At 38.2% G+C, this 27,869-nt stretch overlaps 2 protein-coding genes across 5 annotated transcripts in view; both read right to left on the bottom strand.

Annotated features, from left to right (window-relative positions):
• LOC135101389 (rho-associated protein kinase 2-like) overlaps positions 1-1,355 on the bottom strand; it is a 39,194-nt gene extending 37,839 nt beyond the window's left edge. For both annotated transcript variants that reach the window (XR_010269251.1, XM_064005314.1), the window contains exon 1: positions 1,197-1,355. The gene's annotated coding sequence lies outside the window, so the exon portion shown is untranslated. The remainder of the gene's footprint in view (positions 1-1,196) is intronic.
• Positions 1,356-11,178: 9,823 nt separating this feature from the next.
• The window catches only part of LOC135101388 (ribosomal RNA processing protein 1 homolog B-like), a 36,393-nt gene continuing 19,702 nt past the window's right edge, over positions 11,179-27,869 (bottom strand). For all 3 annotated transcript variants that reach the window (XM_064005311.1, XM_064005310.1, XM_064005312.1), the window contains 3 exons: positions 26,902-27,098; positions 20,872-21,852; positions 11,179-11,685 (listed from right to left, as the gene is read on the bottom strand). In XM_064005311.1, the coding sequence (XP_063861381.1) occupies positions 11,401-11,685; positions 20,872-21,852; positions 26,902-27,098 (1,463 nt within the window). In that variant the 3' untranslated portion in view covers positions 11,179-11,400. The remainder of the gene's footprint in view (positions 11,686-20,871; positions 21,853-26,901; positions 27,099-27,869) is intronic.

Genomic DNA, 27,869 nt, shown 5'->3' with positions numbered 1-27,869 from the left:
GAAATTATTCTTCAAAAACCCAATAACTTCCACAGAAGCTGTTAAAAAGTAGAGGCTGATGACACAACATTTTAGAATATGGACTCAAGCCAGTGACCCTTCCCACTGCTTCCTCCCCTTTAACTGGGAGCAAATTTGTAGAACATGTTGAGAAATCTATGCTTTGGGCAGAAAAAGCAAAGTCTTTTGACTAACTCAAAAACTATCAAAATCACCATGTACAACCCAACATAATCTGATTTAACTAACCTAACAATCTTCTAATAGCTTTCTGCTAATTATTTCCTTTATTCCTATGTATTTTCAATAGCACTGCACATCTTTACAAAATGCTACTCTTTAATAGAGTGTGGTACACATACATATTTTCTACCATCCCTAATAAATGCAACCAAATATTCAAGTTCAAGGAAAGATGCATTCATTCATAACAGCATAATGAAACAGACTACATTCTAACACAGCAAGCTTTAATCCAAATAAACTTGAAGTGTTCTTGAGATATATCAGTTCTAAATAACCATTGACATACACTTCTTGAGATCTTTACTCTTAAGCTAACTTTCTTCCCAAGCCCACCTTCATCATTCACTAACTACCTGTGGCCTTCTTGATTTAGAAAAAGAGCAATGAACCTTAAATTCAATTCAGCATTCATGTTCTTATCTCATAGAAGACTCAAATTCACTCAACATTAGCCAAAGAACAATATGGATTGGGGGCAGTAAGGAGTGGACACCCTACACACCTAATACCCCATACCAAACACACCCTGCCCTTCACTTCACTCCCTGCTGTCCTTGCACGCCCTGCAACGCCTAGCCAGTAGGTCTCCCCTTTAAAAATATAAATGTGTTATACGATCAATCGATGTTTTAACCATAATCATCACTCCCTGAGGAACTTGAGTATAATGATTAGTCATAAGGTAATTCCTCCCCTCCCTCCCTCCCTCCCAGCCACTCACACCTGTCAAATATTTCCCATCAGTTAGTGATAACAACGAAATTCCACGTTCAAATTCAACCGCATTAATCATGGGTTAATTTTCACCTAACCTTGCGTTCTGAGCCGTTACGAGTTCATAGATGTCATGCCTACGTGAAAATAAAAGGGCAGCAAAGGTATGTAAGTGTAGTGAGTGAAGGCACCTCCCTCACCTGGCTGCCGCCTCCCTCCCCGCTGGTGTCACTTACCTGTCGCCCTCCCTGTCACATCATCCACAGCTCAGGTGGTGTGCTCTGCTCGATATCAACAGAGAGGCTTTGATAGGGTACAAAATATTAAATAACAACAAGCCATCCTTCGCAAAAGTCCCACATAAATATGGCCGAAAAGTAACTTGGCCCACAATGCACCAGACAGCCCGCGGCCCTCACCACCCCGCCACCTTTGAACGCTGCCAGCCGGGGCGACGACGGAGAGTGAGATGGAGGGCGGTAGAGCCCTAAAGGATGGGGGTCACAGAGGAAGATGCAAGGGACGGAAATAACTGAAGGTGACTCGTACAACAATGCATCAATCCCTGACAAGGGAAATGGCGAAAGGAGAAAGAAAGCCGGGGCGTGGTGCTACTCTCAATATTAGACGTTGTAATCTCCACCCGGTCTAAAGAAAACTTATTTTTTATCCAGAGGAGTGACAGGTATCTCTCTCCTTAGATAACGAATAAGGTTTCATGCACGATAAACAAAGGGGAGAGAAGTAAAGCCAACAAGAAACTTATTTATATCCGGAGGAGTTAAAAAAAAATATTTACTTCCTTAGATGATTAATAAAATTTCATATAAGATGCAAGAGGAGATAAATGAAGCCAAGAACATTGTAAGTGATGCTAGAGCGAGTGACTGATAGCAGAAGTAGGTGTATGAGAAAATGATTCAGAAAAAGATGAGGCAGATGCGGAAGAGAGAGTAAATGAAAGAAGAGAGCGTATGAACAGAGGATGGTAAGCTGTTTGCTGTTGGAAAACGTGAGCAGAGCATTCTAAAAAAAAAAAATGTTGAATGTCAAGAGCATTCCTTCACATACACTTCATTCATACGGGGGTTCTATTCCTATTTCAAAACTATTGTCCTTTGTCGGGGCAAGGAAGAGGGAGGGGCAACACACATGCATGTACGCAGGTAGGGAGGCTACGGTTCGGGCAGTAAGCCGCCAAGGACCGCCTCTCCTGATAACGCAAAGTGAAATAGGATGTGTTGGATAGAGAGGCTGAGGTTGCAGGTGGTACATTGTGGTGGGAAGGAGTTGGTGATGTATAGAATCATATGGGTAGGGAGGGTGCAGTCCATCCTGAGGTGTGCGAGAAAAACCTCCTGCCTTGTGGTGCGATTGGAGGAGGCTCACTCGCTTAGGATGGGTTTGAGTGTGCGTAGCCATACGTTGTCCCATATGAGTTTTACTGATGATTTTATAACTGAGAGGCATAGCTGCAGATCCCGACGGAGGTTCCATGCTTCCTCGAGTTCTGAAGCAGACCTAGCCAGCATATCAAGCTGTTCATTCCTGCGTAGTATACTGGAATGCAAGCACCCAAATCAGTAAAGATTTACAAGAATTCAGCTTATTGATGATATCGCCCTTTATTTAATTTGCATCTATGCGGCCGAACTGTTTTGCCTGAAGAGCTGACACAGAGCCCGAAAAAAAAATAACAGTTGACTAGTGACGTGAATTTATTGCAAAATCTATGGCGTGCGCTGGCAGAGCGTGTGGAATATTATATTATTTTACTTGCTGCAGTGCCGAGAAGAGCCTTCCGGACTGTTCTGACTCCATGTGATAAGAGAAAGGCATCGCGACGTATATGTAGTGGTGAATGTTGGCCTCTACCTCCATCCTTGCTACGTGAGTGCAGCACAGCATCTCTGAGGCTCTGGAGTCATGAAGGTGTCCGTGTGTGTGTGTGTGTGTGTGTGTGTGTGTGTGTGAGAGAGTGGGTGGGTGGATGTGTAAGGGTTAGTTAACCATGGAATAATTTTTATACGGTAGCGTTTAATTGTAGCTCAGTGAGCGTGAGTGCCTGTATAGTATGAGTAGCAATCATCCTTGCCAGTATTGATAATCTGCATGACTCGTACTTATATCTTGTAACCTAAAATAGGTGTAGCTAAGTGTTGCCTGGCAGAGTTAATGAGATGGGAGACAGGGTGTGAGGCACCCTGTGGTACTGAGGGACAGAGAGAGGGTATCGAGACCGCGACGTGGCAAGACGTACGAATAGAATTTGCGTGTGCCTGCCGCCCTTGTAACTGTCTGTGTGTCTTGACTGTATTGCACGGTGACTTTGTACTGTTGTGTAATATATGGACATAAGGAGAAGCGTGTTTTCCTCTCCCTGTTCTGTGTGACTTCTGAATGAGAGTGACCGGGTGAGTCAGAGCCGCAGCCGTTCCCATATGAATCTTCCATTTGAGTCTGCTGTCAAAATGCAGACCCAGAAACTTTACTGAATTTTTAAACGGTTTCGGCTGGCATTTAAGTGGTAATTATAAATTGGGTATACGTTACGTCTAGTGAAAACAGCACCGATACTCTTACGAGCGCAAAACTTAAATCCCCACAAAGAGGTACAATGCTGGATGGAGTTGAGATCAGCAACTTCAATCCGTCTCTCCGAGAACTGTCCGTTAGGCGAGGAGTGCCATACCACACAGTCGTTTGCGTAGAGCGAGTAAGATGTCGACGGAATAAGATTATTCATAATAACCAATAAAATGGGAAAAGGAACACTATCATGTGGCATTCCGTTTTCCTGGATGAAAACGTCCGTGATTACGTTACCAGAAATCTTAATAATGTTCTGCCCTGTAGGAGGTTATGAACAAAACGGACAAGAAGCCGTGAATGTAGTTTCATGAGGCTACTGTGTCGCCATGTCATGTCGAAAGCCTTGTGGATGTCTATGAACACCCCCTAACGTGAATTCACTTCTGGCAAATGCTTCTAAAATGCAATGATTCAGGTTTGTTTAGTGGTTCATCATGCTTTGGTACTTCTGAAATCCCGACCGCTTCTAAAACAAAAATAAGCCTTCTCTTAATCTTGCATTCCATGACCTTACACAGACAGCTTGAGAGCGTAATAGAACGAAACACTGGGATCCGCAAGCTGTCCAGTCTTTCGGGGATTGGGATGACGAGCAAAGTGCCGGAAGTGAAGGAAGTGAGGTGTAATAATTTTGAAAGGGAATGGTGGCCCAGACTTGCAATATGCTATAGGATATGCTGTCTATAGTGGGACTGGATCGAGCCTTTACATGATTTCATGGCAAAGAGGAGTTCATCCAATGTAAACTCTGTGTTATACGAGTAAGTACTCCAAGTTTACGCCTCCTGTGACAAAATTTGGGACAGTGAGTTCCACTGCCTCCTTATTACAGGGAAGGAAGACAAGGTCATAATATGTGGTATTGCTTACATTGTGGTAATGGCAGGCTATTTTGTTGGCAATGTCCGCTTGGTTACCTACTATGTTATTGTTTATTTTGAGGGTTTTTGGTTGTCCAGTATGTGTATAGTTTTTTAGTGACAGAGGGGTAGTGCGGTTGATGTAAACTAAATTAATTACTCTGCATTACGGATGACTTTCCTTGCTTGAGCCCTTGCCTCTTTATAGGCTATGAAGTTTGCTTGACTGGGCTGCTGGCTGAAATGCCTGTATCATCTACTATGCTCACGAAGTGCTTGTCGGCATCCCGTTGTCCACCATGAAACTCCATCCCTTGCGTGAAACGTAGAAGTTTTTGGAATACAAGTCTCAGCAGCATGTAATATGGATTGTGTTGCGTTGTCAGTGTCAGGGGAAGTCAGGGAGTTTATTTGGAGAGATCAAAGATAGATCAGTGGCAGACACGTTACCAGCCTGATCATCTGCATGAGTCCTACTTCCATTGTTCAGAAGACAGAGGTTTGTTTTTAATAATATGTTAACTATCCGTTCCCCGCGTACACTTGACATCCCATTTCCCCATTCTTGATGATGGGCATTGAAGTCACCCAAAACTAGCTTGTTGCCCGTAAGCTGGCTTACATTATTATGTCGTCATCAACAATAAGGGTATTGGGAGGTAAGTAGAGGGAATACATAACCAGATATGTGTCGTTGAATCTCACCCTGCATGCGACAGCTTTCAGAGGCGTATTCAATGTCATTTATGTTTGTCAGTGTTGTGTGGACAGCTGGGCATAATAACGAAAAAAATGATCATGATAACTTAATCGGCGATAACCAATAATCGATAAATGGTGGTAAATTTATCACCTTATAACCGATAACCGATAAATTGATAAATCCAAAATTCTGATAGTAGCAATAACAATATTGATATTTAAAAAAAAAAAAAGCTAACAAATCCAAATCTTTATTTTTATCTTTATCTTAGAAAACTTAGATGCTTACCCTATCTTTTCACAAATGAAAAGCACCCTTTTAAGTAAAATAACTACAATTGATTTTGAAAGTTTAAAACTTCAACATGCTCATGTTCCAGAAACTAAAATGATCAATTATCGCTAGTTTGGAACCAAAAGTATCGGCAATACTGATGAATCGATAATGAGGGAAAAACAATTATCGAATAACTGATAACCCGATATCGTTATTGCAATAAATTATCACGATAACACCCACCTATGGTTTTGTGTATGTATATAGCAATGCTGTGTCCCTCGTGTCTTTGATTTATGAGGATGGTAATATTTTAGCACTACGAGATCTAGCTGATCCAGCAGTCTCATCTTCGGCAGACAAATAACGGACGGTCTGTTGCATGTTCACTAAAAATTATCCACACAGATCTTTATTTCAAATACTTCTACAGTTCTACTGTAACAATTTGAACATTATGGCTTAAGAGTTGCTGGGATGGCCGTGTTTCTAAGACCTTATGCGCTTTGAGGCTCTGCCAGGGATTTTCCCCAACCCTTGCCAGTGGGGATGTCTACTGATTCATCAGTAATTGTTAACTTCCCGGAGCTGGTCAAGACGGAGCGAGTATGAGACTTCCTCAATGGTGCGGGAGCAGCTACAGCTACAGTTTTGTTAAATTTTACTTATTTGTCTTGTCTTTTTTTTTTTTTTCATTCTTACTACGAGTAGTATAAATAACACACAGGTATAGAGCATAGGAAGTGACAGGATTAGAGGGCTTGGTTGAAGTAGATGTAAATTGAAAATGTGGAGGCTGAGGGTGAAACTGTGGTGGTAGATGGAGCAGGTGTCGGATCGGTCTCAATGGCAACTGCACATCTTGAGCTTGAACTCTTACTGTTAAGGGGTATGAGACGTTTGAAGTAGGTGCTTCTTATGTCTGCTTTACCCACTTCCTTGTATCAAAATCAGAAATTCCCTCAGTGTCCTTATCTGTGCAGACCTCTTTCTCTACCTTCTATGCGAGGCAGTCGCGTGGAAGGTGGAGTGAGTATCTCTCCCTCCCTGTTCCTTCGCCAGCGTATCTACTGCAGCAAAACAAGTGACAAGAGTTACCAAGGTGACCATAAAGTTGACATCTTAAAGATCGAAGAGGATTTGGGATGTTGGGATGAATGGGAACCGATTCGTAACCTACATGAACCCTCTCTGGCAACTTGGCAGCGCTGAAAGTGGATATGACTAAAACAGTGGTCTTTCTGGTGCCTTCTACCATTTTAGTGATCTTTCCTTACTTCATTGATATTCTGGTCAGTAATACATTCGACGATCTCGGCAGGATCCATGTCCACAAAATCACGATGGGAAGCTACTCCCAAGCACGAGTTCATGGATACTGGGATCGAAGCCTCAATCTCGATATCATGGATGAAATCAATGAAGCTTTAGACATTCTTCTCCTTCAGGAGGGGAGCAGTACAGAAGTGAGAGGTCAGAGAGGAGTTTTGTTAGGGTCAGTTTGTTCCATCAAACCATTCTTTGGGGGCAGGACAGTGTCAATTCACCCCAAAGGCACGCTCACTGAGGAGGATCCTACATTGGCGTGAGAGGAGAGACAATCTGACAAGACAACAGACACTTTTTGTTGTCACTAAGGATGGGGACAGTGACACAGGCAAAGCTATTTTTTTTTGTAATAAAGGGAATCATAACTTTATTTAGCTAATTCCTAGGCTTAAAGGACGTACAAAAAAGCCCACATAGAGGTACAAGGGGTTCAGACTCTATCTGATCCTGGATCCTTGCCATCCCACTCTTTGAAGTGGGTTCTTAATTTTGAATTGACAGTTATTACCCATATTGCTGAGCCAAGCCTTTTAAATGGCAACTCATGTACAGTAGAGAGAGAAAAAAAATCAGGGAATGTACAGTATCCTCCACACTAACTGTCCTTACACGTATTACACCACATTCTCTATAGGAACTGCTACACTGCCTCAGTTACCCTTTCATTCATCTCTCTATGCAGTCCTACATCTAGCACACCACATCCTCTCCAGGAACTTCTTCACTTCCTCAATCATTCTTTTCTTTGTCTCTAGACAAAGTACCAGCAACAGCGCCATCTATTCTCTTCCTGTCTTCACTCTTTCATTCCTGCTATGCCTTAACTTTGTCAAAATCACTTGCATCATCTCTCTCCTGTCTCTCATATTTCTCCCATTCCAGCATCACATACGCCAGTTTCATCCTCTACCACGTCACACATCTGGCACACTCTCCTTAGGGACTGACCACCTGTAATTTCTTGCATTCACATCAATCATGTCAGATATCTGGCACACTGCTGTGGGACTCTGACCATCTGCAATTCCTTGCATTCACATCCATACACTGCTTTTGCTCGGAAAAGGTCACCACTCATGCTTCCCTCATACCACTTTTCATACATCAGGGTCTCTTTCTCCATGTACCATTCTAGAGTCTTCTTTTGTTCCATTGCATTCTTTCATTCATTCCGTCCCACACACTTCATTTCAGTTCTCTACCTTACTTTTCATACATTGGGTCTTTTTTCTTCTTGTACCATTCCAGGGTGACCATGTCCAGCCCATGTCTCCTCACAGACTGACTTTATCTTCAGCCCATGTCTCCTCATAGGCTGACTTCATCTCCAAGCAATGTCTCCTCACAGGCTGACTTCATCTCTAGCCCACACAGCTAGTTTATGCAGACTGGCTGATGGGCAAGGTAGCCACCATGACAGCCTCCTTGTTGTTTACTGGGATCTTAACACAACTGTGTGCCTATTTTCTGACCAATGTACCATAGAAGAATATTCCTGTGTTTAGTTCCTTCATAAATGTACTACCAAGAACGAAGAAATGTATATATCTTAACTTCAGTAGCAGAAAATATACAGGCACCAGTGAGGATGGTAGTTGATCAGGGAATGGCAGCTACCATGAAAGCCTCCTTGGCTCATCTGGGCTCCAAACAAAAGTGTGTCTATTGTGTGTGTGTGTGTGTGTGTGTTGCACAAACTAATAAATTTTTATTTATTTATTTATTTATATATTTATTTATTTTTGCCACAAAAATATGGATATTAGCTTTTCTATTGGGGTGCATTTCTTTATATCTTGATCAGATAGTAATTACATAATTCCTGTTCATCTTCCCTCCCTGGACTTCACCCACTTAGTGATAGATATGGAGACAAGTGGAATGCAATTATCCTGGAGGTAGCAAGGCATCAAACAGACAGACAGATAGATAGTATAAGTAAATAATGTGAGTGGATGGATAGATGAATGACTGTGTGTGTGTGTGTGTGTGTGTGTGTGTGTGTGTGTGTGTGTGTGTATGAGGTTGTGGATGCCTAGTCTCACATATACCCACCTTTACAAGGATGTCAGCATGATGTAGGGATAAATAAAGACTAAATACAAATAACATTGTATAGTACTTAAAACTGGGGTGTTAAAAGATAACAATGTCAAGGTCAGAGTGGACTGAGAAAAAGTGAGGTGGATACGTGAGAGGAGTTGAACTGCAGACTTAGTACTGGATCCAACAGTGAATTGACTGAGACTACATCAAGAAAAATATTAAAGAACATAAGAACATAAGAAATAAGGGAAGCTGCAAGAAGTGACCAGGCTTACACGTGGCAGTCCCTGTATGAAATATGCCTAAATATTTCCACTATCATCCCCATCCATAAATCCGTCTAATCTTTTTTTAAAGCTCCTTAATGTCTTTAGCACTAACAACATGATTACTGAGTCAGTTCCACTCATCTACCACTCTATTTGAGAACAAATTTCCTCCTATCTCTTTCTCAAACCTAAATTTTTCAAGCTTGAACCTGTTATTTCTTGTTCTATCCTGGCTGCTGATCCTAAGAATTTTGCTTACATCCCCTTGTTATAACCCTTATACCACTTAAAGACTTCTATCAGGTCCCCTCTTAACCTATGTCTCTAAAGAATGTAAATTTAACAGCTTCAATCTCGCTTCATAAGGAATACTCATCATCAGTATCCTTTTAGTCATTCTCCTCTGTACTGATTCTAACAGACCTATATCTTTCCTGTAATGTGGGGACTAGAACTGCACAGCATGGTCTAGATGAGGTCTGACCAGCGCCAAATATAACTTTAATATTACTTCGGGCCTTCTACTTTTAACACTCCTAAAAATTAATCCTAATACCCTATTTGCCCTGTTTCTGGTCTCTATGCATTGCTTTCCCAGACAGAGTTCAGAGCTAACTATAACTCCTAAATCTTTCTTGTACCCTGTGCCTACCAGAGTTTCATTGTTTATTGTGTATCTATTGTGTGGGTTTCCTCTACCTACACTTTGCATACTTTGCATTTGTTGATATTAAACTGCTTTTGCCATCTGTCCGTCCATTCATTCATCCTATCTAAATCTGCCTGCAAGGCGATGGCATCCAATTCTGACCTAATTAATCTACCTATCTTTGTGTCATCTGCAAATTTACTAACATCACTACTAATTCTACTATCCAAGTTACTGATATATATTAAAAACAACAATGTCCCTAATACTGATCCCTGTGGCACCCCACTAATTACGTGATCCCCACTCGGATTTAGAGCCGTTTATTACAACTCTTTGTCGCCTGTTGTTTAGCCATGACCTTATCCAGCCTAACACCTTCCCATCTAAAGTATGCACAACTTTTGCTATGATATTATGTAATGGGATGAGATGGGTTATCTCCACACTCTTTCTGCTACTTTGTGATCATGATCTCCTTCACACCTGTGATCCAAATCAAAAGGGAGTTTCACATATATTAAGTGAGGTTTGGATATGAATGACAGGGACATAGCTAGGTACTTACATTACTGCCTGAATAATAGGTGCAGTCAGATTTGTCCATAGCTCCATATTAGAAAACTTTAGCAAACTAATTGGGTTTTACATCAATCTGGTAGAAGACATACATGATTAGCTAGTGTTCTTTTAAATATGCATGTATTAATCAATGTTAATAATAATGACTAATTTACAATACTATTGACTAATCTGCAAAAGTTTAGTGTCAGGAGCTGGATACAGGCAGACTTGGTGGATATGAAACAACTGCAAGATATATACTGGAAAACATTCCATGTGGAGAATGAGTGTTGGCACAGTGTGCACTACAGGTAATGATTAATGTAATGATTAAACACTGATTCAGCACCAGTAGAGGGCAGATGTGGGCCAAAGTAAGGCACCCACATAAATCTCTATTCTAACATATACAGTAAAATCCCTCTTATCCGGCATTCGAGTATCCGGCAGCTTCAAGTATCCAGCACATTTTTCCCCGAGCCTTAAAATCAATAAAAAATCAGTGTACTCATAAAATCGATTAAAATTCCCACGCGAGGCATACTTTGTCCCTTCGCCACCAGAGCGCACTGCTTTGCGCCATCCACAGCCCACTGCACTGTGTTTGCTCAGTGACTCAGTCTTGCGTGTGCACTGTTTATCGCCTGACGCCTTCATCGTGCCTAAAGTTGTAGAAAAGAGGAAGCATGTTGTGCTTACACTTAAGCAGCTGATCAGATCAGCTGCTGATTAAGATCAGCTGATCTTTGTTATGGTAAGATGCGTGAGTGTAGGATGGTGATTGTGGACATAATTTCACTTCTATTCAAGTATCCGGCAATATTCAAGTATCCGGCATGTCGGCGGTCCCGTTGATGCCGGATAAGAGGGATTTTACTGTATAGATAAAACACTAAAAAAGCTAGACATACAGGTAAATGGATAAATCAATCAAAGGACAAAAAATAATTTTATTTAAGATATCTTGCTGAATTTTAAGGCCATGCATATCTACAATGATACTTCCCCCTGTGATGAAATTGTAAAATCAACTCTTCAAGTTGTAATTGTTGGAGATCTCTAACAGTCAACCATTGCACAGAAGTTGGTCCATGGTAAGGGTACCAGACTATTAAACAGCCTGATACTGCTATGGTCAGATTATCAGCTTACTTAAAAAAAATCAGCTGCAGTTTGTCTTTTTTTTTTCAAACTTAGCTGTGGAGATGCTGATGCAGCCACCTTTTTCTGCAGTCTCTTCCGAAGGGCTGTTCCCTTTATCAAAATTGGAGAGGGAGAAGGCTTGAGAACAGGGGCCTTGGGTGTCTGATCAGCCTTGAAGGGAATACAGGGACTGGCCCTCAATGTGCGGACATAGTCACTGAATTCATGTTCTTTGTTCTTTTTCAAGTTAATACTTATAGTTCGTTGTCTCGGGATACATGCTGCCAGCCTTTTCTATAAAAGAGAAAATAACGATTAGAAAGAAATATGTAATAAAAGAATGTGATACTTCATGTATAGAAATTACCATAAAATAAAATTTTACCAAAGTCTTAAGTGCATGGACTGGTAATATAATTAGAGTTCAACTTCAGATATGAGTGCACTGCAAAGACTTTTTGAATGTCAGATTTTGTAGAAATATTCAGGAAGAATTTTATCTATAACAAAATAATGATTATAAAACCGCAATGAAAATATGATTCTGCATATAGACTTTATCAACATTATAACTTTGCCATAAGTATGGCTGCACAGTCTGGTAATACTGAGCCCTAAACACACTACCACTCATCACCATGGATGCCTGGTGATGAGTTTTAGTGACAAACACTGTACCCTCACTTGATTTTATTCTGCATACACTCTGCTTTCTTATTTAAGAATGAGAGAATAATTCCTGTTCACATTTACTTAAGGGGGCTCTCTCTTTTTGGGGTATTTATCAAATTATGAATTAATCTTTTTGTCCAATGAAAGGAAATTCTTCATCATGAGACAGGAGAGACAGCTAGAGTGAACATACTTTAACTGTGACAGCTTGGGTGATGGGTATGTTCAGCAGATATTAAATTGCTGAATACTGGCAGGCAATGTTGGCAGTTACATTTTGCTTAATGGCATTCTGCTCATACTGCCACTTTCTGAGTGATGGACACTCAATCAACAGGTAGTGTAAAAGGTGGTAAAGTATATGGACTTATTTAAACTCTGGGTGTGGATATAAGTAAAGTGGAACCTCTGTTACCAAACGCCTCCCTTTTCGAACAAATTGGTTTTCGAACAAAATTCTGAACGCATTATTGCTTTGGTTGCAGTACCATAATTTGGTTCTAGAACAAAGTTACTTGATTTCAAATATTAAAAGACATAGCAAAAGCTGCTATTTATTTATTTATAGTTTCTATAAATATTTACTTCATTCTTATATATTTGGAGGAGAGACACAGAGTGTAAGACAGTAATTCAATACTTGAAGTAAGATACACAGAGTATTTGAGTTACAAGCAAGATACATTCCAGAAGGCTGCTCGTATGCTGTTTTGCTCGTAGCTTGTCATCATTTCAACACACACACACACACACACATAAAAAAAAAAATCATGTTTTGCAAAGTAATGCTTAGTTGCTTGATGCTTGATACCATTAGAGAGAGAGAGAGAGAGAGAGAGAGAGAGAGAGAGAGCACCTTGCCTTATGGGTGATGTGATACTGCTGAGTAATGACAGGCTTGAGGCTTCTGCCAAATGCAATACTTTCTCTCTCTCTCTCTCTCTCTCTCTCTCTCTCTCTCTCTCTCTCTCTCTCTCTCTCTCTCTCTCTCTCTCTCATACACATTTTTTCATTCAATACATCCTTTCTGGTTAAATAATTTGTGAGCTGGAGATGTTGTGAAGCAGCTATATTCGCTGTGGGAGCGTCTGTCATCAGCCACTAAAGCAGGGTACGCTGGTGTCTGGGAATGGATTAATCCATTTTACATTGATTTCTAGGGGAAAATAGTTCCAGTTTTCGAACATTTCAGATTCTGAACAGCATTCAGTTCTAGAAATGAGGATCCACTGTAAACTAAAAAGACTACTTTAAATGACAAATTTTGTAGAAATATATGGAATGAAATTTTGATTTGTTGACAAAATTTTGCAACTACACAACTTTAAAATCAAATCTGCCAATTAAAACTATATTATTATAATAAAATGAAGTTATTTATGATCACATGCAGTGTCACAAGCATTTGTATATATCTGTATAGTGAAGTGGAGTTTTCCTTATAAAGTACTGTGCTTCTATGTTTACCAGTACAGTATCATCATATTATCAACTCTAGATGCCACATGCTAAGCTGATACAGAAGACATGCCCTTGCCTTGCCTCCTTTCTCCTTATAGTGGAGTCACTTTCCTAAAATTTAATATTCTTATATTTGAAATATTTCAATAAGCCTAGCCCAAGATGATCTTCAAAGATATCAGTATAAAAAAAAGACTATAAAAGTAACATTAACCTTTTAGAAAAACTATGTGAGCACATAAACGTATGTTATTTATATAGGTGACTAAAAACCGGGCATCTGACGCAACTGAGAGCAAACCCTTCTCTATTCCATCTTCCTTCATTTATCCCAATTTAAAACCAAAGCTATTTGTTGCATCCATTCATGCAACAACATAAGTTACTATCAAGCCTACACTTTTGAATCTTCATAGTTTTCTATCTGGGCTACCTTTATAGTCACTCTTACTAAGTCCATCAATGCTGTGTTACTTTTCATCTAACTCCTGTAACTATGTAAAATCCAGCAGTTTCTTGATCAGTGTCATTCTGTGAACTTTGAGAGCTGTGCCACAAAAATTTTCATAACCATGTGCAATGGATCGTTAGTAATTTCATTATGACCGCAAATTAAAGCAGAGTAAACATCAAATCCTGCATCTCACTTGGGAAATATGTAAGAAGCCTCTGACATGATTCAACATATCTATTACAAAGACTCAATGAGTAGTTGTGAGGTTTTTCAAGTGGCAAGTATAATTCAAAAGTGGCAGAACAGCACTGGAGGGCAACAAGAGGCAGACAATGTTCCACAAGCTGCAAAAATGTGAAAACAGTTCAATGACTTGTGCTTCAGCATTATCAGAGATCCATGAAGAACAGTGAAGTCATTAATAGAGTCAAACAAAACAGTGCAATCCTGTGACCCTCAAACAGAAGGAACACTGCCATGCTTTGCCAAGCACTCTCTGTCAGCAAACCCTGGATGACATATCCTTCATGTTGAGGCTCATCACTGGGAACAAGACTTGGATCTACAGAACTCTTACAGTTTCATTCTCTTCCCAAACATGAAGGTAAAGAGATGCCATTTTGATACAGTGGAGAAAATTCACTAGGAATCAGGTACTTGATATACTTTGTGATCGAAGACTTCTAGAATGCATTTCAGCAGTGGCTACAACACTGGGAGCCCTATATTGTTTATCAAAAGCATGATTTAAGGGGATGGTATACCTGAACTTAAATCAAGTAAATGCTTTCTTGTATAAAGACAGTCATGGAATATAAATAAATAAATAAATAAATAAATTAATTAATTAATTAATTAATTAATTAACAATAATAATAATAATAATAATAATAATAATAATAATAATAATATATATATATATATATATATATATATATATATATATATATATATATATATATATATATATATATATATATATATATATATATATATATATATATATATATATATATATATATATATATATATATATATATATATATCCTTTTTCTATTCTACTGTACAATACATCAATCCAATAGCCAAAGCATGATATTTCAAATTAGCAAGTCTTAGATGACTGCCAGTTTCAACCATCTCCCAGCTAATAAAGTCCAAACAGTCTGAATTATTACTTTTCTATATCAACTTTATGCATTCACCATATTCACTTATCCACAAGCCATAATAGTGCACTAGAGTAGGTGAGTTTGAATCATGTCTACAAAAAAGTTAATAGTGAGATTAAATTAACCTAACCTTTTAAGTGGTGATTAGCAATAAAGTACTAACCATAAGCAGCTTCCTATTAGAATAGCATGGGAAGAAGATGTTTAATAAGTGTTAGCTAACAAAATTACTGCATTAGATATACATGATTTGTCAGTTATATTACATGAATTATCATCATTGACTCCAATATGAAAATAAAGGGTACCTGTCCTTGTGTATATTAAACAAACTACAGCTCTGCATATTTTCTGGCAATATAATCTTTCAGCATTTTTTTTTTTTTTTGTATTATGTGCATTAAATCTGATATGGGAAAATCACTGGACTTTTCTAACCAAACTTTCAGTTTAAATGTGTTTAAATAAATCACAAGTACTTTAGGCCAAAGTGATGGTAACGCTAACACAAACCAAAAAAATTGTTACAATGGGGAAATCTTTGTATTTTCTCACACTTTTGCAAAGGATTCAAACTGGAGAGAGAGAGAGAGAGAGAGAGAGAGAGAGAGAGAGAGAGAGAGAGAGAGAGAGAGAGAGAGAGAGAGAGAGAGAGAGAGAGAGAGAGAGAGAGAGAGAGAGAGAGAGAGAGAGAGAGAGAGAGAGAGAGAGAGAGAGAGAGAGAGAGAGAGAGAGAGAGCAGCTGCTTTTGGGAAGTATTAGTGCAGGTTGAGCATCCCACATCCTACAATCTGGAATCTACAGAGATCCAATATTCAAAACTTGTTCAGTGTTGACATCTCACAAATGGAAAAAAAACATCATCTGTAATGATCTTTAAGCTAGTTTGCATGTCTTTGAAACTGTATTGCTTTTTATTTTATTTTCAAATTTTACTTGTTCTCAGTTCTAGCTTGAATCTAAAGTTAAAGGAGGAACAAATATCTTTTCACCATTCAAGCAGGCATATTGGATATGAAGCCACCTTAACTAGGTAAGTACTTTTATTCCTCCATCAAAAGCAAGCAATCACTCAAACCTATACTTATCCTCCAATCATCTACTACACATACTCCTGTGATTAATTAGGAAGTGGCCTTGGGGGTTAACATTCTGATGTGGTGACTTCAGGAACTCAAGTTCCTACCAGATAGCTGGCTATTTTTCAAGCAAGTGCTGAGTGATTTCCTATCAATCCTATCTTTGATAGCAACTGCATCAGGAGCTATGGTGATAAGAGTGATGCTACTTCTATCATCATGGACAGGGACTGACCAACTAAGCCTCCATAAATATAAAAGATCAACCATCTAAGCTTCTTAGAAAATTTGCAGCAGAAATGCCTACCAGTGCTATAGGCCAAAATCATAACATATGCTCACACTCATTCACTCTTAATTTCCTCATTATCTCCATTAAATTGGTGCCAGCACAGTATCATTAAAAAAAAAAATAAATAAATAAAAATAAAAATAAATAAATAAATTAATTAATTAATGATAAATATATATATATATATATATATATATATATATATATATATATATATATATATATATATATATATATATATATATATATATATATATAATTATATATCCCACTCTCCACCAACATGATTCATCAGACTCAGGCAAATCTCCACCTAAAACTTTTACATTCACCTCTCCTTCAACACTATCCACACAAACATTTAACAACCAAAGGGACCCTACATATCCTTGCTACAACCCTACTTGAATTGGACCACATTTACTCACATTTTCATTAAAACACATGTTGTACTGTCTGCATAAACTCATCACTTCCCTTAACAATCTAGTACCACGCTATACCATAATCTCAAAACAGCTTACAAATCTTTCCTATCAAGTCTACTATTACATGCTTTTCTAAATCCATGAATGTCCCAAAGAATATCCTTACATTTATCCTAAGTGCTTGTCCACACTTATCCTTACATTCTGTTAAATACTGTCTAAAAGCAAGCATTTTTTTTCTGTTTATATATCAGGAAGGCCAGCCAAGGGCAAATACAAATAAAAACAAGAAAACCAGAAAACCGCCAATTTAATTTTTGAGCTATGTGATAATCCTCACTTGAAACAATCAAAGTCATAAGCAGGTGGAAATACAGAACTAGGGAGAGAGTTCCAGAGTTTACCACTGAAGAAATGAAGATACTGATTAAGTTTTGTATTGGTAATGTGGAAAGAACAGGGGTGAGGGGAACTGAAAAGTTTTGTGCAGTGAGGCTATGGGAGTTGGTGGAAGAATCCAGTTAACAACTTAAAAAAAAAAAAAAAAAAAAAAAAAAAAAAAAAACAGTAACCATGGTAATCACAGTAAAAGTTATTAAGAGATGTAACACTGTGGTGGTGTGTGAGAGAATCAAAGCAGTCAATTGAAGGGGAGGAATTGGTGAAACAAAAAACTGTTGAACTTTTGATTCCACCCTGTTTACGTAGACTGCTTGAGTTGAACCTTCCCATATATGGGAACAGTAATCAGTGTATGGATAGATAAGGCCCCTGTATAGTTTGCTGCTGGAGTGAAGAAAAGTACTGGCAGAAATGACACAGAACAACTACGTAACTTCATGGAAGATGTTTCAGCATGTGGAGATGTGAAATTTCTAGTCAAGATTTTTAGAGAAGGATAGTCCATGTATGTTCAATGTTGAGGAGGGGAATAGCTGAATGTATGAAGAGGAGGCAACAGAGGTAGTACTGGAGTGATGACAGGATGCAGGAATCAGATCATGATTGGAGGAGCCCAATGGAGAGAACAATTTGACAGAATATGATTTAGGGTTATAGGTTATAAAAAGGTCAAAAAAAGGCTCTTGAGAAAGGTTAGGGCACAAGGGATAGATGGGAGGGTGTTAGGCTGGATAAGGTCATGGCTAAGCGACAAGCGACAAAGAGTTGTAATAAACGGCTCTAAATCCGAATTGGGTCATGTAATTAGTGGGGTGCCACAGGGATCAGTATTAGGGCCATTGTTGTTTTTAATACATTAGTGACTTGGATAGTGGAATAAGTAGTGATGTTCGTAAATTTGCAGATGACACAAAGATAGGTAGATTACTTAGGTCAGAATTGGATGCCATTGCCTTGCAGGCAGATTCAGATAGAATGAAAGAATGGATGGACAGATGGCAAATGCAGTTTAATAACAAATGCAAAGTACTTAGCGTAGGTAGAAGAAACCCACACAATAGGTACACATTAAACAATGAAACTCTGGTAGGTACAGGTTACAAGAAAGATTTAGGAGTTATAGTTAGCTCTGAACTTCATCTAGGAAAACAATGCATAGAGGCCAGAAACAGGGCAAATAGGGTATTAGGATTAATTTTTAGGAGTGTTCAAAGTAGAAGGACCAAAGTAATATTAAAGTTGTACTTGGCGCTGGTCAGACCTCGTCTAGACTACGCTGTGCAGTTCTGGTCCCCACATTACAGGAAAGATATAGGTCTTTTAGAATCAGTACAGAAGAGAATGACTAAAAGGATACAGGGGATGAGGAGTATTCCTTATGAGTGGAGACTGAAGCTCTTAAATTTACATTCTTTAGAGAGACGTAGGTTAAGAGGGGACCTGATAGAAGTCTTTAAGTGGTATAATGGTTATAACAAAGGGGATGTAAGCAAAATTCTTAGGATCAGGTTGGTATATTTCATACAGGGACTGCCACGTGTAAGCCTGGTCGCTTCTTGCAGCTTCCCTTATTTCTTATGTTCTTATGTTCAAGAATGTTGGGTGTAAAAAAAAATTAAATAAAAAATAAAAATAAGTAAATAAAAAAACAGGTTGTGTCTATTGAAATCTCCCAAAATTTCAGAAAGGAGGAAATGGGTGAGAACATCACTTTGGAAGTCAGATAAACAAAGAATTTTATGTAGCTGAAGGAGTTAGGTGAGAGATACACAATGAGGTCTTAGCCAGATGGTAGAGAATTATGAAGACTCAGGAGTGTGGGTGCAAATATAATTTATATTGTTACATATATAAACACAACAGCTAGCTTAATCAAGAATGAAATTGAAGATAAAGAAAGGTAAGATGGAACAGAAAAGGGTCTGCAGTCACTAGCTCTTTCACTTAATTTTCAGTGAGGAAAAGGTGAGGTTTGGAGAAGTGATATTCCACAGACTAGAAGTTACATCTATTTGCACAAATGCTACATTGAGGTTTGGAGGAGAAGTGATATTTCACAGACTAGAAGTTACATCTATAAGCATAAATGCTGTATAAGTTAATATGGAGAAAGTTAAAGGAAGCTATGCCAAATCCTATCTATACTGCAGCTCTCCACCCATCACTTCCTCTTTACTTTCTCTTATCCTCATGGTCAATAACTTACCATAAACCTTAAACCATCACTTTTATTGTACTTGGCCTTGATTTTAGAGATAATGGATCTGATTCTCTGAATGTTGAAAAACTGATAGTTGAGATCAGTGGTTTCCAAACTGTTTTATCCAACACCATCTTTCCTCTTCTAACAGAGCTGCACACCTCCCCACCATTTTATTTAGTTTACATGATATAATACATTTTTATGGTTCATATATTAGCAGTGCTTGGGAAAGTACTTCCATGGATTAATCAAATTAAACAAATAATACAAGACATTTTAGCTAATATTTGCTTCTTGCAGTAATTTCATTAAATACTTTTTAAACAAAGAGTTTTGGACAAATGATTTTATAGCCCCCATTGTATCCTCCTCATGCCTCCTTAGGGAAGCAAGTTTCCCATTTTGGGATCCACTGCTCTTGATTCTCATATATAGTTGATTGTTCCCCTGCTGAGCAAACAGTGACTGCTGATGCCAGAATCAGAACTGAATAGCAGTGTGGTCTTAACAGACTTTTCACCTAAAAAGATATAATTAATTGAGCAAAAAAAAAAATAAAATAAAATATACTGAAAATTCTAGTATGTCAACATGGAATACTAAGAGTCTTCCCATGTTGCTTGCAGGGCATCACATAGCCTGCTGTGTCTGGTCTGCCATCAGAGGGGAAACCATCCCTTCTAGTGTCCCCTTTAGATATTTTTTTCCCAGATATCTCATACATTTTTTAGTAGTCCTATTCTGTAATATGTCTGCAATTAAGAAGGTAAATTCCATATCATGTCCAGATAGTTCCATAGAAGGATTCAGGGCATATGATGAAAGAAAATATAACAAATTATCAAGCATCAACCACCATACAATCAAGCATCATGTTGCTGGATATTGTGCAGTTAGCACTGCCACAATAGCCCAAAAACCTTGTTTTGGGAGACCACAGACCTCTCCTCATGCAAAAAATATATCAAAAAGGCTTTTCTTGAACTCTTTTGTTAACTTTTTTTTTATTTTGAACATAAATGGCTTCTGTGTTTGCTTTTATCCAATCCTAAAACTATTCATCTTATCTTGTCTGTGGCCCAGACAAGATGCCACACAGTCACACTCTTAGCCCCATCAGAGCATGAATGATGTGTGTGAATGTGGTGCCTTTAGCGATCCCATTAAATAGATGTAAATGATCAAGAACTTTAAAAGCGTGAAATATAAGACTATTCTCCAGGTATGCATTTTGGATGCCAGATGCTCAACCTACAATTCACTGAAATAACCACACAAAGTTAGTAGAGTGACAAAAAAAATGTGAGCTCAGCTTACCTTTATTGGGCTGATTTTCTTTTCTTTGGTTCTCTTTAAATGTTTCCTGCTTCTAATAAATACTTCATATTCACCTTCCTTTAGGGGCTCATCCCAGGAGGACTTCTTTGGAGGAATCCCAATGCCTAGACCTTTCTGCTTCTTACTTTCTGAGAAGTTTATGACTATGCCTTTTTCAGGTAGAACACTATCTATTACCTTGGTGTTGATACCCTTTACTGTTTCATCACTGCTGGGCTGCAGATTTTGCTTGTCTTCATTTTCAATATTTTTTGCAGCATCAAGCAGATTTTCACTTTTAACTGACTGTTTCTTTTCAGTGACAGATGGGACTGCATCACTGCAAGTTGAAACTTGAACTGGAATATCAACCTTTTGTACATTAGTAGTCATTTTGGTTTTCTTTTTTTTCCTCTGTCCTTTACTCAGTACACTGGAAAGAACATTTTCACTTTTCTTTACACTGTTGATTTCACAACTGTCATTGGAATGAGAACTTAAAACAGAAATATCAAAACACTTCTTTTTGTTTTGCTTGTTTGTAGCTACAACACTTTTCCTTTTTTTATTATCATCAGATGCCACTTCTACAGTGAAATTATTTACAAATGATTTGGATGCAATGTCTGGCTTTTTCTTTTGAGAAATTGGAGACACTTCAAATCCATGATGCCCATTCACTTGCCCCTCAGGTGAAGGTGTCACTACACTGGTCCTGGGAATTCCTGCTGCTGCAGTCACACGCCTCACCATGTGGTCCACTGCCAGTGCTCTCTTTTGGGCTAGTTCACTTTGACGTTTATCCAGTTTCCTTTTCTTGGTTTTCGGTAGTCCCTTTGGTTGCTGCTTATTCTTCTTTAGACGGAGATATTTCTTTTTCTGATATTTACTTTTAAACTGACACTTTTTGACTGGTTTCAAATCATCATCAGCATCCTCATTCTCAGGATTTCTTCCTGCTCTTAAATCTTCTTCAAATTTCTGAAAATGAAAAATCAAGTTAGAGTGAAGTTGGTTTTGCCAGACTGTTTACAGTGCTGTCATTTTTGCATGCTTGGTAAAAATTTTGAGCTTTATCACTCCAGAATAGCTCCATCATTCCCCAAGCAAGTGTCCAAGCAAACGATGGCTGCCGCTGTAAACAGATGAAGAAGCAAGTCCTGTTTTTCGTTGCAGAATGAAGAGAACTGCTACCTAGCTGAGTGATACCAAGGTGAGAGCCATATGGTGTGGTGCTGTGCTGTGCTATCCTGTCCAAGAAAAAAGATAATTGGAAGTGTGTAAAACTGATAATGACTGATGAAATAAGTGTAGAGGCTGGTGCCGATATGGACCTTGGTTTGTTTACACCCAATGGGAGCAGGGATAGGCCCAGAGTGATACTTGATTTTTGAGGATTCAGAAATGAGAAGAGGCAAAGAGACAATATTCTTGAGAAAAAGAATCACTGACAAGGGAAGAGAACTAAAAGAGATGAAAGGCCAAATGAAATCTTGGAAAAGGCTGTCAGTGATCTAATGACCTAACAGCAGAAAAGACAGATGGAAAAGAACTTCCAATGACATTCATAAGAAAATGACCCTGAATGAAACTAAAATAGAGGAAAGTGTGAAAAGTCAAGGAGGTAGATGAAAAAGCAGTCTCAAAAAAAGCAAGGAGAGAGTATAAAATTCAGGAAGATCGTGGATAAAAAAGTTAGGCTGAAAGCATAACGTTATGCTTTCAGCCAGCCATCTTAATGAATTAATATGAATAAAGAAAGAGAGAGGGAGAAAGGAAAAAATGTGCATGAGAGAAAGAGACAGCATGTCTCACAACTCAGGGCAGCCTTCCGGAGAGTATCTCACTCATAACTCGAACACCCTTTGTACTTTGAGGAGGAACGACAAGACCTATTCTTCAACACAAATGACAATGACAAGAAATGGGCCAGATTCCTAGAAACATACAAAAAAGGAATGGATAAATGGATACCATAATAGAAAACTGATCAACAAAAAAGGGAAAAGTGGTTTAGTTAGGAATGTATACAAGCTAGACAGCAAAAAAAGAAAAAGCATGGAACAAATGAAGAAAAAACATGAGGCAAGACAACTGTACTAATTACAAAAGGAAAAGGAACCAATACATTAAGACAAGAAATGAACAGAATTATAAAAAAATATTATTGACAAGTGCAAGGATGAACTGTAATTATTCTACAGATATATCAATAACAAATTAAAAAATCGAGATGAAATTAAGAAACCCATAGTCAGTGGTGAAATGATTAAAAATACAAATGAAGTAGTAGAGGTGACGAATAATAGTTTTCAGTTTTCACTAGAGAGAGTCTTCAATGAAATAATCAGAACAACAGAAAGGCAGGACAAACTAACAAGGATAAGGACAACTACACAAGAAGTCAAGAAAATGATGGATGTACTTGATATGAGGAAAGTGGCAGGACCAGAGAGTGTATCCAAATGGGTTCTGCAGGAGTGTAGTCTCCAATTGTCTGAGAAGATTTGCAACCTAATAAACACCTTACTGGGCCAAAGAAAAGTGCCAAAGGACTGGAAATGGGCAGATATACTTCCAATAAACTGAAAAAAAAAAAAAGGAATAGAGAAGATCCTCTGAACTACAGACCCATTTCACTAACAAGTGTAACAGCAAAGACATGTGAGAGGATAGTAAAAAAGAAATGGACAGACCACCTGGAGACTAACAACATCTTGACAGAGAGACAACTTGGATTCAGAGGAGGCTGAGCATGTAGCACAAATATGATAAGTTTCTACTCCAGGGTAGCTGATACAGTGCATGAAAGAGAAGGATGGGTAGATTGTATATACCTGTACTTGAAAAAAGGTATTTGATAAGTGCCATACAAACAGCTAATATGGAAATTGAAACAAAGCAGAAATTGTAGGATCAGTAGTGAAATGGATGGAAGATTTTTTACTCAACAGAGAAATAAGGACAGTAATTCAAAATACCAAATCAAGCTGGAAGGAAGTAGTAAGCGGGATCCCACAAGGATGTGTACTGGCAATGATTATGTTCAGTGTACATAAATGATATGGTAAAAGGTGTAACAGGCTACATAAGTATGTTTGCAGATGACACCAAGATAATAAGGAAAGTGACAAACCAAGAAGACTGTGCTCCCTTGCAACAAGATCTTGATAAGATAAATGAATGGGCTTGTAAATGGCAAATGGAATTTAATGCTAAGAAGTGCAGCCTGATGGAATTTGAAAGAAGCAGAAGAATTAAAGGGAAATATTCATTAGCCAAAGCAAGAATTAGTAAAAACAACAAAAGAGAGACTGGGGAGTAATTATGACAGACAAGTTATCGCCTGAGAAGTACATAAACAAAATAAGTGGAGAAGTGTTTAACACACTCGGAAATAAAGGGACAGCCTTTACATACCTAGATGAAGATATGATCAAGAAACTGATAACATTGATGATACGACCAAGACCGGAATATCCAGTGTTGGTGTGGTCACCAAGACTAAGGAAAGAAATTAGAAAGCTGGAAAGAATACAGAGCTGCAACAAAAACACCAGCAAGACTGAGTGATCTCCCATATGAAGAAAGACTAAAAGAATTAGGGCTAACAACATTGGAAGAAAGAAGGCAGAGAGGAGACCTAATAGCAATATACAGAATCCAAGAGGGAATGGAGAAATTATAGAAGAGGACACATCAAGAAACTGGAAAAGAGCACATACAGAAGAGAACTCAAGAAAGATAGCTTTCCACAAAGGTGTATAACAGCTTGGAATGAACTTGATGAGGAGATTGTGTGTGCAAAAACAATTCATGAATTTAAGGCAAAGTCAGATGCTTAGAAATATAGAGACAGGACAGCATGAGACTAAGTATGGCTCTTTTTCTGTATCTCACAACTAGGTAAATACAAGGAAGCTTATATATCTATCTGTTGGCTAAAAACTGCTGACTAAACTGAGTCAAACCATATGAAACTCAGCAAAACCTATGCAGTAATAATTATTGGATTGGTTGATATCACACTAAGAAGAGCTACTGGTTCTGGTTCTGACTGAAAGTCAGGTTTAGCTTTTGCAATGACATCTTCCTGATGCAGTCTTTTTGTGGCTTCTTTCTGTAGTCTGACTTACTCACATGTCTCTCAAATACCACTTAATTTGTATTTTTCTATCTTAAAAAAAAAAAAAAAAAAAAAAAAAAAAAAAAAAAAAAAAAAAGTATATTAATTATTTTGTGGTTTCAATGTTACTGTTGTCAAAAGCTTACCAATAATCTAATCTTTAATTTGTGTATCATTCCATTCCCTTTCTCTTGAACCAAGCTGCTGCAGATAAACAAGACATGTGTGCCAGTGCTGTGTGATGTGCATGGCTTTGTTAGCTTGCAGCAGAGAATAGGAATGAACTAATAACAACTGACTGACAACATGTGCATAGCTGCTGGGATAAGAGACAGATTATTGGTGAGCTCTTTTTTTGGCAACAATAAAAATTGAAACAATAAAAAAAATACTATACAATTTTTAGGAAGAAAAGAGGAAAAAAAGCAAAAGGTATAAGTGATATTTGAGAGAGAGAGAGAGAGAGAGAGAGAGAGAGAGAGAGAGAGAGAGAGAGAGAGAGAGAGAGAGAGAGAGAGAGAGAGAGAGAGAGAGAGAGAGAGAGAGAGAGAGAGAGAGAGAGAGAGAGAGAGAGAGAGAGACCACAAAAAGAAACCATACACAAGACTGCATCAGGGAAGTGCCACTGTAAATGCTAAAGCTTCCAACCTTCAACCAGAACCAGCAGCCCTTCTTAGTGTCATGTCAAACTCAAATCTGAAGGTAAATCAAAGGAAGATGTTCATGAATTGGTCTCTGTGAGTTGATAACAGTGATTAAATGATAAAGGTTATACAAAATATTGAATTTATATGATTTAACTCCCAAGTGACAGATGACACAATGGTGTACATCTCAGGGCTGACAGGTGACACATATATGTGCCAGACGATTTTCCCACCTTATATAATGATAGAGGAGGGAGAGAAATGTTTTGAACATTATTTGACAGCACTTACAAAGCTGCTCCCTACCACTTTTTGTGACTTTCCATCTGGTATTATGTACAAAGCATCAACCTGTTGCATGGCAAAATGCAAATGCAAGCCAATTTTGTCCACTCCCAGTGGGTGCTGTTAGTTAAGGAATCACATTTATGGAACTTTTGGGCACTGGAAAAACATTCATTTTGAGATATGAGGAGAGCAGTGAGAGGCATATGGGGCATGAAAAGAAGGGAGCTGCTGGTGCATAAGCTGTAACCAGTGCCATATCCAGCATAACGAACACACAATGGCCACCATCCTTGTGGAATGGATGTTACATTATTGTTCAGCCTTTACTGCCAGCTGAACTAAAATAACGAGTCAGACAAAAACACCATTAAAAAGGAGGATAAGCACTCCTTATGCTGCAAGTTTCATTATTCTAGGATCTATATTAAAGGAAATATAACACTCAGAATAAGAGTGATTTTTCTCTAAAAACCCCCTTATAAGTAGACTACTACTACTTAAAAGTAGACATTCCTGCGCCAAATGCCTGTTACCGGGGAGGGAGGGGTTGGGGGAATTAACACTGCAGCTTTGGGAAATCCCCCTGAATGATGAGAAGGGGATGAGACCAATATTTGAGTCCCAAAAGTGCACACCTATTCCATTTGACAAGATTTTGATGGTTCAAAGGTACATAATCTTGTGTTTTATTGTAATTATTACCTATGCTTTATGTATAATATAAAAGAGGCCAGAAGTAAATATATAGCCTATGAAATTATAACTCAATGAGGGCACCAAATATGCATGATTAGTTATTTTTTCCAGTTTTCAACAGCAACATTGGATGAGACATCACAGTACATTAATCCATTCATTATATCATAAGCTCCTTTGTGCCTTACAAATAATCACACACTATGCTATAAAATCCCATGAACAATATAGACCAGTACAACAAATATTACACAAATAACACTGATAATCTACCTCCAGTCTTTCTACAGCTTTTTCTACTTCTTCTTCAGGAACTTCTACATCATCCACATGATCGCTTGGTAATGCTAAAGGATCGTGGCCTTGTGCTGCATCTCGTAGTTCACATACAAGCCTGTAGATCACCTCCCGGTTTTTTGTTTGTACCCTTGAAACTGCTCCAACTTTCTGAAGGGAGTCAGCCAAAAGATCTGGAGAGAGAGAGAGAGAGAGAGAGAGAGAGAGAGAGAGAGAGAGAGAGAGAGAGAGAGAGAGAGAGAGAGAGAGAGAGAGAGAGAGAGAGAGAGAGAGAGAGAGAGAGAGAGAGAGAGAGAGAGAGAGAGAGAGAGAGAGAGAGAGAGAGAGAGAGAGAGAGAGAGAGAGAGAGAGAAAGAAAAATAAGTAAAATATAAATAAATAAATAAATAAATAAATAAACAAATAAAATAAATATAATAATAAAATAAAGAGACATACAAAATATATATGATCAACAAGTTTTATTGTCTAATAATAGAATCACATCAGTCTTGTCTCACTGTGGGAATAAAAATAAGATGAAACATTAAAGTTTTGATTACCTCCATTCAAGGATAAGAGTCTGATATGGGTGGAAATTTGACAAAATATTCAGAGGTGGTTCTTAATGCTTTGAAAAATTAAGGTTCAATATAAAGACATTATCTAAACAACAATCTATTATGAGGCATAAGCACCCAATTACTAATCAAACTGTTTTCAATAACAATAAAATAGATATTTCCACCTGTTGTGGCAGTAGAAGTGCCAGTGTTTGAGGCAATGATAGCAACAGCCTCTGTCCACTAATCTGTGTGCTGGTCTTTTCCCAAGTATTAAGGAAACATCAGAGCAATTGAGAATAGCAGCAAGTCAAGAGGAAAGCCTAAGTTTAGTAAATATTCAACCACTCAACAAGAGTCCAGCAATCTCAATAAAAGCTATACACATATCAGACCAAAATG

The sequence above is a fragment of the Scylla paramamosain genome, chromosome 6, assembly GCF_035594125.1.
Source record: "Scylla paramamosain isolate STU-SP2022 chromosome 6, ASM3559412v1, whole genome shotgun sequence".
In the NCBI taxonomy this organism is placed as follows: Eukaryota; Metazoa; Arthropoda; class Malacostraca; order Decapoda; family Portunidae; genus Scylla; species Scylla paramamosain.
The sequence above is the reverse complement of the archived record's forward strand: the minus strand, read 5'-3'. Positions and strand labels throughout refer to the sequence as shown.